The sequence below is a fragment of the Anomaloglossus baeobatrachus genome, unplaced genomic scaffold (assembly GCF_048569485.1).
Source record: "Anomaloglossus baeobatrachus isolate aAnoBae1 unplaced genomic scaffold, aAnoBae1.hap1 Scaffold_365, whole genome shotgun sequence".
NCBI lineage: Eukaryota > Metazoa > Chordata > Amphibia > Anura > Aromobatidae > Anomaloglossus > Anomaloglossus baeobatrachus.
The window spans coordinates 33,360-45,761 of record NW_027443001.1 but is presented as its reverse complement, the minus strand read 5'-3'; the positions used below and the strand labels follow the sequence as shown (position 1 = coordinate 45,761).

The 12,402-nt window shown below is 44.0% G+C and overlaps 1 protein-coding gene across 1 annotated transcript in view; it reads left to right on the top strand.

The window, feature by feature from the left end:
* LOC142273622 (uncharacterized) overlaps positions 1-12,402 on the top strand; it is a 41,235-nt gene that overhangs the window by 19,518 nt on the left and 9,315 nt on the right. Inside the window, exons 2-5 of the mRNA XM_075332539.1 lie at positions 9,789-9,938; positions 10,068-10,247; positions 10,329-10,452; positions 10,532-10,629. Of these exons, the coding sequence (XP_075188654.1) occupies positions 9,861-9,938; positions 10,068-10,247; positions 10,329-10,452; positions 10,532-10,629 (480 nt within the window). The 5' untranslated portion in view covers positions 9,789-9,860. The remainder of the gene's footprint in view (positions 1-9,788; positions 9,939-10,067; positions 10,248-10,328; positions 10,453-10,531; positions 10,630-12,402) is intronic.

The window sequence follows — 12,402 nt, the reverse complement described above, 5'->3', positions numbered from 1 at the left end:
GGCTTTACTCACATTTGATGGCAGGGTGAGTAGCCCGGGCGTAGCTGGGATGAACCAGATGGGAACCAGGTATCCTTCAGGCTGACTTTATGAGGGTGACTACTGACTCGCCTTCCTTAGCCCTTGGTGGTTTGGGGTGACCCCGACTTTGAGTCCCTATGGGGGTCACCCAGGGAAGATGCTGCAGCCTCTCTCCCCCTTTTGTTTGCCGTTTGCTTGTTCCCCGGACCAGGCCACTCCAGCTGCTTGCCTCCTGTGACCTATGGGCCCTCACTGCGGTTACGTGGCTGCGGCTTTTGTGGTGTTGTGGTGTGGGCTTTGAGAGCCCCACACCGGCAGGTTTAGCAGAAGAAAGCTGGATCTATCTTCGCTTCGGGATCTGCCGCCCGGTTGGGCCTGGTGCTCTCTAGCAGTCTCCTTACTTCCCACTCCGTGCTTTCTCTCTAGCTGAAGCTGGCTTTCAGGTAGCACTCCTAGTTGACCGTTCTCCCCCGTCAGTAGCCACTGCGCGGGCGCTGTTAGACAGCAACAGCCCCACAGGTCTGCTCCTCTCTGAGCCCTCTGGAGTTCTCTGCTCTAACTGACTCACTGCTCCTCCTCTCCTGTTCTTGCCTACGCCACCTAGCAACCAGACTCTCTTACCACACCCCTTGAGAGGAGATGGAGGCTTTTGGCCCCCTCCACTATTCCAGTGAAGGTCAAGGCTTTGCCCCCTCCTGGGACCCCCCAGGGGTCCTCTCATGGGTACATGTGTGAGAGCTGATTACTATGCGCCTGTGTTCCACACCCCTGTCAGCCTTCTGGATTACCTGTATTGTACTGTCCCCAGCATGGGTGCAGTACTCAGTGGTGCCTGACCAGGTCAGGGGCGCCACATATACATTGTATGTGAATAATGCCCCTGTGGCCAAGATCCAATCGTGTGAAACAGACCTCTCATATGAGTACATACCTTCAGTGGTGATTCAGGGAGTGATTCCAGTGGAGGGGAGTGTAGCCGTGCCGGCGGTGACCTGCCTTTACATATGATTCTCTGTGCTGCGTCCATTATCCATCTCCTGGACATGGAACGCACGCCGTGCATGCACCGCACACACCACTGAGCGACGCAGGCGCGAAGAAAGGGCATGAAAACTAAGTGGTGTTCACAGTGCGCTGGATGCGCATTCGCAGTGGTAATTTCTTTATTTCTTGTGCTAACGGAATACAGGAGATGTGCTGGATGATGGAATACAGGAGATGTGCTGGATGATGGAATACAGGAGATGTGCTGGATGATGGAATACAGGAGATGTGCTGGATGATGGAATACAGGAGATGTGCTGGATGATGGAATACAGGAGATGTGCTGGATGATGGAATACAGGAGATGTGCTGGATGATGGAATACAGGAGATGTGCTGGATGAAGGAATACAGGAGATGTGCTGGATGAAGGAATACAGGAGATGTGCTGGATGATGGAATACAGGAGATGTGCTGGATGATGGAATACAGGAGATGTGCTGGATGATGGAATACAGGAGATGTGCTGGATGATGGAATACAGGAGATGCGCTGGATGATGGAATACAGGAGATGCGCTGGATGATGGAATACAGGAGATGTGCTGGATGATGGAATACAGGAGATGTGCTGGATGATGGAATACAGGAGATGTGCTGGATGATGGAATACAGGAGATGCGCTGGATGATGGAATACAGGAGATGCGCTGGATGATGGAATACAGGAGATGCGCTGGATGACGGAATACAGGAGATGCGCTGGATGACGGAATACAGGAGATGCGCTGGATGACGGAATACAGGAGATGTGCTGGATGATGGAATACAGGAGATGTGCTGGATGATGGAATACAGGAGATGTGCTGGATGATGGAATACAGGAGATGTGCTGGATGATAAGGTGCCTTAGTGATAGTGACAGCCTAATCGTGCTTACAGAGGGGGCCTGATTCAGGTGACAAGGGGAGCCTGGAAGGAGAAAAGGGAGAACATTTATAATACAAGTCTATTTACTTAAATGACAAAACATGTGTTAATAGATATTTAGATCTGCACATACAAAGGAACCTCATCCACGGCCATATAGAATACAGTTAGGTCCAGAAATATTTGGACAGTGACACAAGTTTTGTTATTTTAGCTGTTTACAAAAACATGTTCAGAAATACAATTATATATATATAATATGGGCTGAAAGTGCACACTCCCAGCTGCAATATGAGAGTTTTCACATCCAAATCGGAGAAAGGGTTTAGGAATCATAGCTCTGTAATGCATAGCCTCCTCTTTTTCAAGGGACCAAAAGTAATTGGACAAGGGACTCTAAGGGCTGCAATTAACTCTGAAGGCGTCTCCCTCGTTAACCTGTAATCAATGAAGTAGTTAAAAGGTCTGGGGTTGATTACAGGTGTGTGGTTTTGCATTTGGAAGCTGTTGCTGTGACCAGACAACATGCGGTCTAAGGAACTCTCAATTGAGGTGAAGCAGAACATCCTGAGGCTGAAAAAAAAGAAAAAATCCATCAGAGAGATAGCAGACATGCTTGGAGTAGAAAAATAAACAGTCGGGTACATTCTGAGAAAAAAGGAATTGACTGGTGAGTTTGGGAACTCAAAAAGGCCTGGGCGTCCACGGATGACAACAGTGGTGGATGATCGCCGCATACTTTCTTTGGTGAAGAAGAACCCGTTCACAACATCAACTGAAGTTCAGAACACTCTCAGTGAAGTAGGTGTATCTGTCTCTAAGTCAACAGTAAAGAGAAGACTCCATAAAAGTAAATACAAAGGGTTCACATCTAGATGCAAACCATTCATCAATTCCAAAAATAGACAGGCCAGAGTTAAATTTGCTGAAATACACCTCATGAAGCCAGCTCAGTTCTGGAAAAGTATTCTATGGACAAGATGAGACCAAGATCAACCTGTACCAGAATGATGGGAAGAAAAAAGTTTGGAGAAGAAAGGGAACGGCACATGATCCAAGGCACACCACATCCTCTGTAAAACATGGTGGAGGCAACGTGATGGCATGGGCATGCATGGCTTTCAATGGCACTGGGTCACTTGTGTTTATTGATGACATAACAGCAGACAAGAGTAGCCGGATGAATTCTGAAGTGTACCGGGATATACTTTCAGCCCAGATTCAGCCAAATGCCGCAAAGTTGATCGGACGGCGCTTCATAGTACAGATGGACAATGACCCCAAGCATACAGCCAAAGCTACCCAGGAGTTCATGAGTGCAAAAAAGTGGAACATTCTGCAATGGCCAAGTCAATCACCAGATCTTAACCTAATTGAGCATGCATTTCACTTGCTCAAATCCAGACTTAAGACGGAAAGACCCACAAACAAGCAAGACCTGAAGGCTGCGGCTGTAAAGGCCTGGCAAAGCATTAAGAAGGAGGAAACCCAGCGTTTGGTGATGTCCATGGGTTCCAGACTTAAGGCAGTGATTGCCTCCAAAGGATTCGCAACAAAATATTGAAAATGAAAATTTTTTTTTTGGGTTTGGTTTATTTGTCCAATTACTTTTGACCTCCTAAAATGTGGAGTGTTTGTAAAGAAATGTGACAATTCCTACAATTTCTATCAGATATTTTTGTTCAAACCTTCAAATTAAACGTTACAATCTGCACTTGAATTCTGTTGTAGAGGTTTCATTTCAAATCCAATGTGGTGGCATGCAGAGCCCAACTCGCGAAAATTGTGTCACTGTCCAAATATTTCTGGACCTAACTGTACATAGTAATATACTGACTTATATTCCTATATTACTAACACAATCAGTTGAAATAATATGTAAATAGCATGCTCAACATTGATATGATAGTAAAACAGATCTGTAAGGATAAATTCCCTTTATAATCTCTACATGAGTGAACAAAACGGCATATGAGAAAATAATTAAGTGAAAACCTCATATTCTCTATTAAGACCCCTTGGTTCCAGGGTCTTAAGTGTGTGTATCCAATATGCCTCCTCCTCTTTGAGGATACGTACCCTGTTGCCACCCCTTCTCATCGGGGGCACATGTTCGATCACCTGATATTTGAGTTGTGCAATCGTATGGCCGTGTGTTATACAATGATGAGGTACGGGAAGAAGAGTTGTTTGCATCTGATGGTTGATATGTGTTTGCTAATTCTGTCTCGGATATGTTGGGTTGTTTCTCCAACATATCCAAGACCACAAGGACATTTAATCAGATAAACTACGAATGAAGAATCACATGTGAAAAACCCGTGAATAGGGAATACACGACCTGAAAAAGGATGGGTAAATGTATCGCCCCTAGTGAGGTTATTGCATTGTATACAGTGATGACAAGGAAAATTACCTTTCCTAGGAATGCCTAGGAAGGTTTGACGAGGAGCAGTCTTTTGAGGGCCTATGTCAGCTCTAACTAGACTGTCCTTAAGATTTTTGGGTCTCTTGTTGCAAAATAGTGGGGGCTCTGAGAATTCACATATTGTCAGATAAGCCGTTTTTAGGAGTGGCCAATGGTTGAAAATGATATTTTTTTCAAAGGTGAAAAGGGATGATACGTATTTATACCGGGTATTCTAGATGAATTTTGTATGGTGTGTGGCCTTTGAGTCATTTTTATGTTAGCAATATCTTCGGGATAACCTCTTGCTATGAATTTTTGGCTCATTTCAGTAGCTCTAACATTCCGTTGTATACAATCAGATACGATTCTTTCTACTCTCTTGTGTTGAGAGATAGGTAACCAATGTTTAGTGTTTTGGATGGCAGCTTGTATAATGAAGGAGGTTATTTCTGTCTGTGGGTTTCACATACAAATCTGTTTGTAGATAGAATTACCAGGGTATCAAGAAAATTGATATTGTGAGAGTCCAAGTGGATAGTGAATGTGAGACCAGGTCAATATGTATTAATCTCTTGATGAAACTTAATTAAAGAGTCCATATCCCCCCGCCAAATAGTGAAGCTATCATCTATGTACCTTTTCCAGGTAATAACATGCTTAATCCACAGAGGGTGATTTATAAATGTGGTTTTCCTCAAAGCATGCCATGTAAATATTGGCATAAGGGGGCGCTAAATTTGACCCCATCGCTGTGCCCCTTTTCTGTAGAAAAAAATGGTCTTGAAAAAGAAAAAAATTATTCTCGAGGACCAGTTGGAGAAGGTCCTTACAGAAAGTTCCTGCGACAGTACTCAAAACTCTATGTCTTTCAAGAAGCCAATCAACCGCTACCAGACCATCATGATGTTCTATGCTTGTATAAAGACTATTTATATCAAGTGTAACTAAAGCTGGTGTCACACATAGCGACAACGACATCGCTGTTAAGTCACCATTTTCTGTGACGTAACAGCGACCTTGTAAGTCGCTGTTATGATCGCTGCTTACCTGTCAAACACAGCGACGAAGCAGCGATCATAACGTCGCTACATGTCCAGAGAGCAGGGAGCCACGCACACTGCTTAGTGCTGGGTCCTTGCTCTCCTAGCTACAGTACACATCGGGTTAATTAACCCGATGTATACTGCAGCTACATGTCACAGTGCAGAGAGCAGGGAGCCGCGCACACTGCTTAGCGCTGGATCCTTGCTCTCCTAGCTACAGTACACATTGGGTTAATTAACCCGATGTGTACTGCAGCTACATGTGCACAGAGCAGGAGCCGGCACTAGCAGCAAGAGCGGTGGAGGCTGGTAACGAAGGTAAATATCGGGTAACCAGGGAAAGGTCTTCCCTTGGTTACCCGATGTTTACAGTGGTTACAGCTTTCCGCAGCTGCCAGACGCCGGCTCCTGCTCCCTGCTCGCTTCATTTCGTCGCTCTCTCGCTGTTACACACAGCGATGTGTGCTTCACAGCGGGAGAGCGACGACGAAAAAATGAAGCAGGACATTCAGCAACGACCGGCGACCTCACAGCAGGGGCCAGCTCGTTGCTGGATGTCACACACAGCGACAGCGACGGGACGTCGCTGCAACGTCCCAGAAAATGGTGACGTAGCAGCGACGTCGTTGTCGTCGTCGCTGTGTGTGACACCACTTTAAAAGACTGCCCGGTGGAATTGACTCAAACTGATGTAGATGTGATAAAAAATCAGAAGTGTCCTTCAAATAAGATGTTATCTTTGGGATAAGCGGTGTTAAACTCTTCTCTACTGTGATGGCCAGGGGAGAAAGAACAGACTCAGTTAAAGCCACTATGGGACGACCCGGAGGTCGTTTAAGATTTTCACGAATTTTCAGGAGGGTATAAATTACTGGTGTAATGGGATGTGTTTTAATGAGGTACTCCGCCAATTTAGCATCTATTGTTTTATTGTGTAAATACGAATCTACAATGCTCTTAATGAGTGACTGTATACGGGATGTAGGATCTCTTGAAATAGGTAATTATGTATTTCTGTCTTCTAATTGGCCATGTAACTCTTCAATATAATAGGCTCTGTCCATTACCACTATTGCCCCTCCTTTGTCAGCAGGTTTTATGATGATTTTATGATTATTCTTTAGGCTTTGAATCTCCCTGTTTTCTTCCACTAAAATATTATGTCTGACCTTAAATTTGCCTCCTTCTACTGATTTTACCGTGTCGTCAATGTCATTAGTTACCAGAGAAATGTAGGTTTCTACTGGATGATATGTCTTGGAGGGGTTGAATGAACTCGGAATTCTGAGATTTAACTGTCTCAATTGCAATGTTTTACCTTGCTCTATTTCAGTTGTGTGAGTCTGAGTCCCACTTTCAGTCCCAAAATGTACCTTAAGCCTTAACAATCTAAAAAATCTCCTCATCTCTTGATCAAGCTGAAATGTATTAAAAACTGGAGTTGGACAAAAAGATAACCTTTTCTGAAGAACCTGTGAATCAATGAATGACAAATTGTGAGATGATATATTGTACACTAAATTCGTCGTACCTGTGAGCGTGTATGTGGTATGTCGATGTGGTTCCTGTGCCTCCTCTTGCTACGCCTCGTTTTCCTCGTTCTTGTCTTGGTCCTAAAAAACGAGTTATGCGAGTAGTATACTGGTCTCCTTCTGAACTGGATGAAGAAGGATAATGACTGTAAGTTGTAGATCATCTAGAAGCCTCGTCGGAGAACCGCCATCGATATACCTGATCTTTGGAATAATCTTCCTGGTCCCGAACAAATTTAGATCTTTTTTTCTCCTGTAGGGTTTTTCTAAATTCTATAATGGTTTCTTAGATTTAATCTTCTCCCATTCGGTATTAGGGATAGTGTTTGTTAACTGCTCTTTTATGGAATGGATCTTAAGACCCAATGTTTCAATTTCTTTTTGTAAATATTCAATGGTTAAAATAATGATGTCCATTGAACATTTGTTGATGATGCTCTCAAACTTCGAACAGTATTCTGGATTGTCCGAAAACAAAGTGGGTCTCAAGGGTTCTCTCAATCCCCTGGGAATCCTTTGTACTCTATGGTATTCGGCCAGAGTGGCGCAATGAAGTTCCAGTGCCGTCTGTGTCCTCAGTTCCTTCTCGTAATCCCGAGAGCGTACCTCCTCAGTGGGAACTGATAAAAATGCATTTGGAATGTTGACCTTGGATAATATATTCGTTACTTTTTCAGCATTATATGAAAAGGTAGTCAAATAATGAGACACAGGAGCTCAGGTAAAAAATATATAATCAAAATACACGATAAACCTGGCTTCACTGTGAGAAAAAAAGGTGCACGGAAAAATAGAACTAATTCTATAGAAAATAGTTCCGGCGCATTTCAAAAAATGTGAGAGAGGAATATAATGCTTCAAACTATTTTATTTTACTTGTGCATAGGCAAAAAAAAATCATCATTGTGTACCCCAATATAAGTGTATCACTGTTTCTTTTATATTGTACTCTTACATTTTTATGTTATTTTTCTGCTTACTCATCTTAGGCTGTTCACCCCATATCCACATATCAGAAGAAGAAAATTCCAGTGCAGTCCAATATGTCCGATTAAAATTCATTTTTATTTAGTAAATCCATAAAAATTTGGAAAATACAGGGCGGTCAGCAGGATATTGCATGGATATTGTACAGACCCCACAAAGCTACGCGTTTCGACGTTGAGTCTTAATCATGCTCAAGAGAGCATGATTAAGACTCAACGTCGAAACGCGTAGCTTTGTGGGGTCTGTACAATATCCATGCAATATCCTGCTGACCGCCCTGTATTTTCAAAATTTTTATGGATTTACTAAATAAAAATGAATTTTAATCGGACATATTGGACTGCACTGGAATTTCCTTCTTCTGATCGTTATTTGGCAGCCTAGCCCTCCGTGCGCAGGTCCTGACTGACAGCGGATTGCAGCAACTCGGTGAGCTGAATTTTTCTCTCTTTTCTTGGATATCCTCATATCGTCATATACCCATCGAGAAGCGACAGTTTGTAGCTTGAGAAACCTTTTGGCACTCATTTTTTTCTTAGGTGGGTGGACACTATTCATTATATTTCGTACTCTTGGCATCATTCTGACCAGTCTGGCATTTGCTGTATTTAAATGAGAATAATTAATATTAATTCATAAATTGTTTAAACTCAATCATTCAACTTTTTTCATGTATTTGTGCAAATCTTCAAATTATTGTTCCTTTATTGTCTTATAACATCAATTTGATGCATTCTTTTCATTAGTGATGCTTTGTATAAAGCTTTGTAATGTATGTTATTGACTGTACATCATCTAAAAGAATCTGTTATGTTTTTGTTACATTAGATGCTCTTGTCCTTGACAAAAAACAAAATTGATGGTCGAAACGTTGGACATTTGTTTTGCCTATGCACAAGTAAAATAAAATACTTTGAAGCATTATATTCCTCTCTCGCTTTTTTTTGAAGTGTGCCGGAACTATTTTCTATACAATTATTTCTATTTGTTCCATGCACCTTTTTTTTTTTTCTCACAGTGAAGCCAGGTTTATCCTGTATTTTGATTATATATTTTTTCCCTGAGCTCCTGTGTCTCATTTTTTGACAATCCTCATGTCTTTTACTACCTTTTCATACTATGAGAGGCAGGAAGTGAGGAAAACCGTCTGCCCTCGGTCCTCGGCCCCTTTCTGCCCTCGGTCCTCGGCCCCTTTCTGCCCTCGGTCCTCGGCCCCTTTCTGCCCTCGGTCCTCGGCCCCTTTCTGCCCTCGGTCCTCGGCCCCTTTCTGCCCTAGGTCCTCGGCCCCTTTCTGCCCTAGGTCCTCGGCCCCTTTCTGCCCTCGGTCCTCGGCCCCTTTCTGCCCTCGGTCCTCGGCCCCTTTCTGCCCTCGGTCCTCGGCCCCTTTCTGCCCTCGGTCCTCGGCCCCTTTCTGCCCTCGGTCCTCGGCCCCTTTCTGCCCTCGGTCCTCGGCCCCTTTCTGCCCTCGGTCCTCGGCCCCTTTCTGCCCTAGGTCCTCGGCCCCTTTCTGCCCTAGGTCCTCGGCCCCTTTCTGCCCTCGGTCCTCGGCCCCTTTCTGCCCTCGGTCCTCGGCCCCTTTCTGCCCTCGGTCCTCGGCCCCTTTCTGCCCTCGGTCCTCGGCCCCTTTCTGCCCTCGGTCCCTTTCTGCCCTCGGTCCTCGGCTCCTTTTTGCCCTCGGTCCTTGGCTCCTTTCTGCCCTCGGTCCTTGGCTCCTTTCTGTCCTCGGCCCCTTTCTGCCCTCAATCCTCGGCCCCTTTCTGTCCCCACACAATATAATGTTTCCCTAGAATGTTCTCATTATATGTTTCCCCTTATTCTCTCCAGTAATTGTATTATTACAGCGGATTATTTATGATGTTACATCGTCATCTTCTCCCCATTCAGGTCCTTATAATATCGGATCCTCTCAGTGGAGATCTTCTATAGAAGAGAATTCTCCTGATTGCCCCGTGAAGGATGGATATGGACAGGGAGAAGATGGCGGAGAGGATATTACACCTCACCCTAGAGATCCTCTTCCGGCTTACTGGAGAGGTGAGAGATTCTGATGACGTCACATTACATCATTCTTATCTATGGGAATAACAGATGGACAGAACTGGAGAGGTGAGGACTCTGGAAATGTCTGGAGTGAGATTTATTACTGTGTCTCTCCATAACCAGGATTACACAGTAGTGAAGAAGACCTCTAGTGAGCGCTGTCAGGCCCCTGTGTCTGAGGGTTGGGGAAGACCCCTGAGCCCAATCACGGGGCCTCCACCTTACCCCCCGATACATGAGGACATCAATGACCAGAAGATCCTAGAACTCACCTACAAGATGATTGAGCTGCTGACTGGAGAGGTGACACTGCTGGGAATGCTGGGACATTATACAGTAACGCTATGAAGGGATCGGGGGTGACGGTGTCATTGTATGTGTCAGGTTCCTATAAGGTGTCAGGACGTCACCGTCTATTTCTCCATGGAGGAGTGGGAGTATTTAGAAGGACACAAAGATCTGTACAAGGACGTTATGATGGAGGTTCCCCAGCCTCTCACATCACCAGGTAATAGGACTAAATACACACGGCCTATAATTATCTGTATGTAAGGAATGAATTCAGTCCCTGTATGTGTCTCCTCCAGGTCTATCCAGTAAGAGGACAACACCAGAGAGATGTCCCTGTCCTCTTCTCCCACAGGACTGTAAACAAGAAGATCCCGATGTTCCTCAGGATCATCAGGTAGATGGAGAGAAGGTGCCATGAAATCTCCCTATGATGTGTAGACGGCTGTGAAGGTCTTGTGCTCAGTCTTGTTTTATCCTCCAGTATTATATGTGTTATACTTGTGTAATGAGAGCGGTGGAGATGGCAGGATTAGGAGAGATAAGAGCTTTGATGATTCCTTTTAGTCCTCGTTCACACTACTGTATTTTCAGAGCTGTCCATAAAATAACACAACGTCTCGCCCTCAGACCATTGTTATTGGATGTGGCAGTGCAGATGGGGATTTTCTTTCTCACTGACAGAATCTGTGTGTGAGAATAATCCCAGCATCCTCTAGTGCCTTCCATACATCGGATGAGACTCGTCCATTCAGGTCTGTGTCTGCACAATCCATCAGATTCCCACCAGCTCCACCATACAGCAGACAGTGTGTTACGGGTACATTGCAGTTCTGTAATGGAGGAAGCTGTAAATGGTCTTGTAAATTATTAATAGCGGCTGTAAATACCGGATTGTATATGGATGACAAATAAGAAAAGACTTGTCCTAGTTTTCTGGATGAAGCTGTGATGATTCTTTATCCGGCCGTGTGATCCCGGCATTAGAGGTCGTTACATCCCGGGAAGAGAGGATTTATCTAGAAAGTGTAAAATCTTTCCCTCCTGTGAATATTTCTGCCTCCGGTCATATGCTGTCTGCCGGTATAACGGGCTCCGCACCACAAAACTTACATCCAACTCATCAATTGTGGTGATTTTTTTCTAAGTCACTTTTTTTTCATCTTCTCGTATTAATTAATGTTTTTTGTTCCAAATTCTTCATATTGGTCCAAGTAGATCATGAGTTTTGCGCACAATAGAAACGCTTTGTATTTTTCCCTTTGACCTATGTTTGTTACTTTTTAGTGCAAAAAGTCTCATGTTTTCCTAAATGGCGGCAAGTTTGCACCAAAGTATTTGCTATACATAAACTATCTCGGGTGTGGACTGGAGAACATTCGTGATAAAATTTCCCAGTTTTTAGGTTGAAGGTAGACATACCGTTCCTTGAAAAACTATTTATACCTGATGAACTTTTCCACATTTTTTCACATTACAGCCACAAAAAAATGGATTTTATTGGGTTTTTATGTGATAACAACACAAAGTAGCAAACACTTGTGAAGTATAAAGGAAATTATACATGACTTTCTAATTATGTTAAGAAATTTAACTCTGAAATTTGTGATGTGCATTAGTATTCAGCCCCCTGAGTGAATACTTTGCAGGATCTCCTTTCATTACAATTGCTGCTGCCAGTTTCTTGGGGATGTGTCTACCAGCTTTGCTCATCTAGAGGTGACATTTTTGCCCCTTGTACTTTATAAAACAGCTCTATCTCAGGTAAATTGGATGAAGGCGTCTATGAAGAAATTTTGGTGAGCCCACAATTGTGCCTGGAGATCCCAGGTGAGGACATTTCAGTTGCATCTTGCTGTGCTCATTCAGCTTTCTAAGCTTGCCGCTATCTCCTCTCAGTGGGTGCTCATCAAAAGCGAGGCGCTGCTGACTGGGATAGTTAGCCCAGGAAGCCCCGAAGTCGCAAAGATTCTAATCCCTCGCGAGCCAACAGATGGGAGAGACTCTGTCGCTTGTACCATCTTGTGATCTTTCTGGAAATGTACAATATGATTTTTTCCTATTTGTGAACCAGTAACATCCTACCAAGGTGTGGTTCCCTCATCCTGTGTTGTCTGAGAAGTGTTCTGCCCACAAAAAATGAGTGTGAGCGTTCAGTGGGATGAGCCCT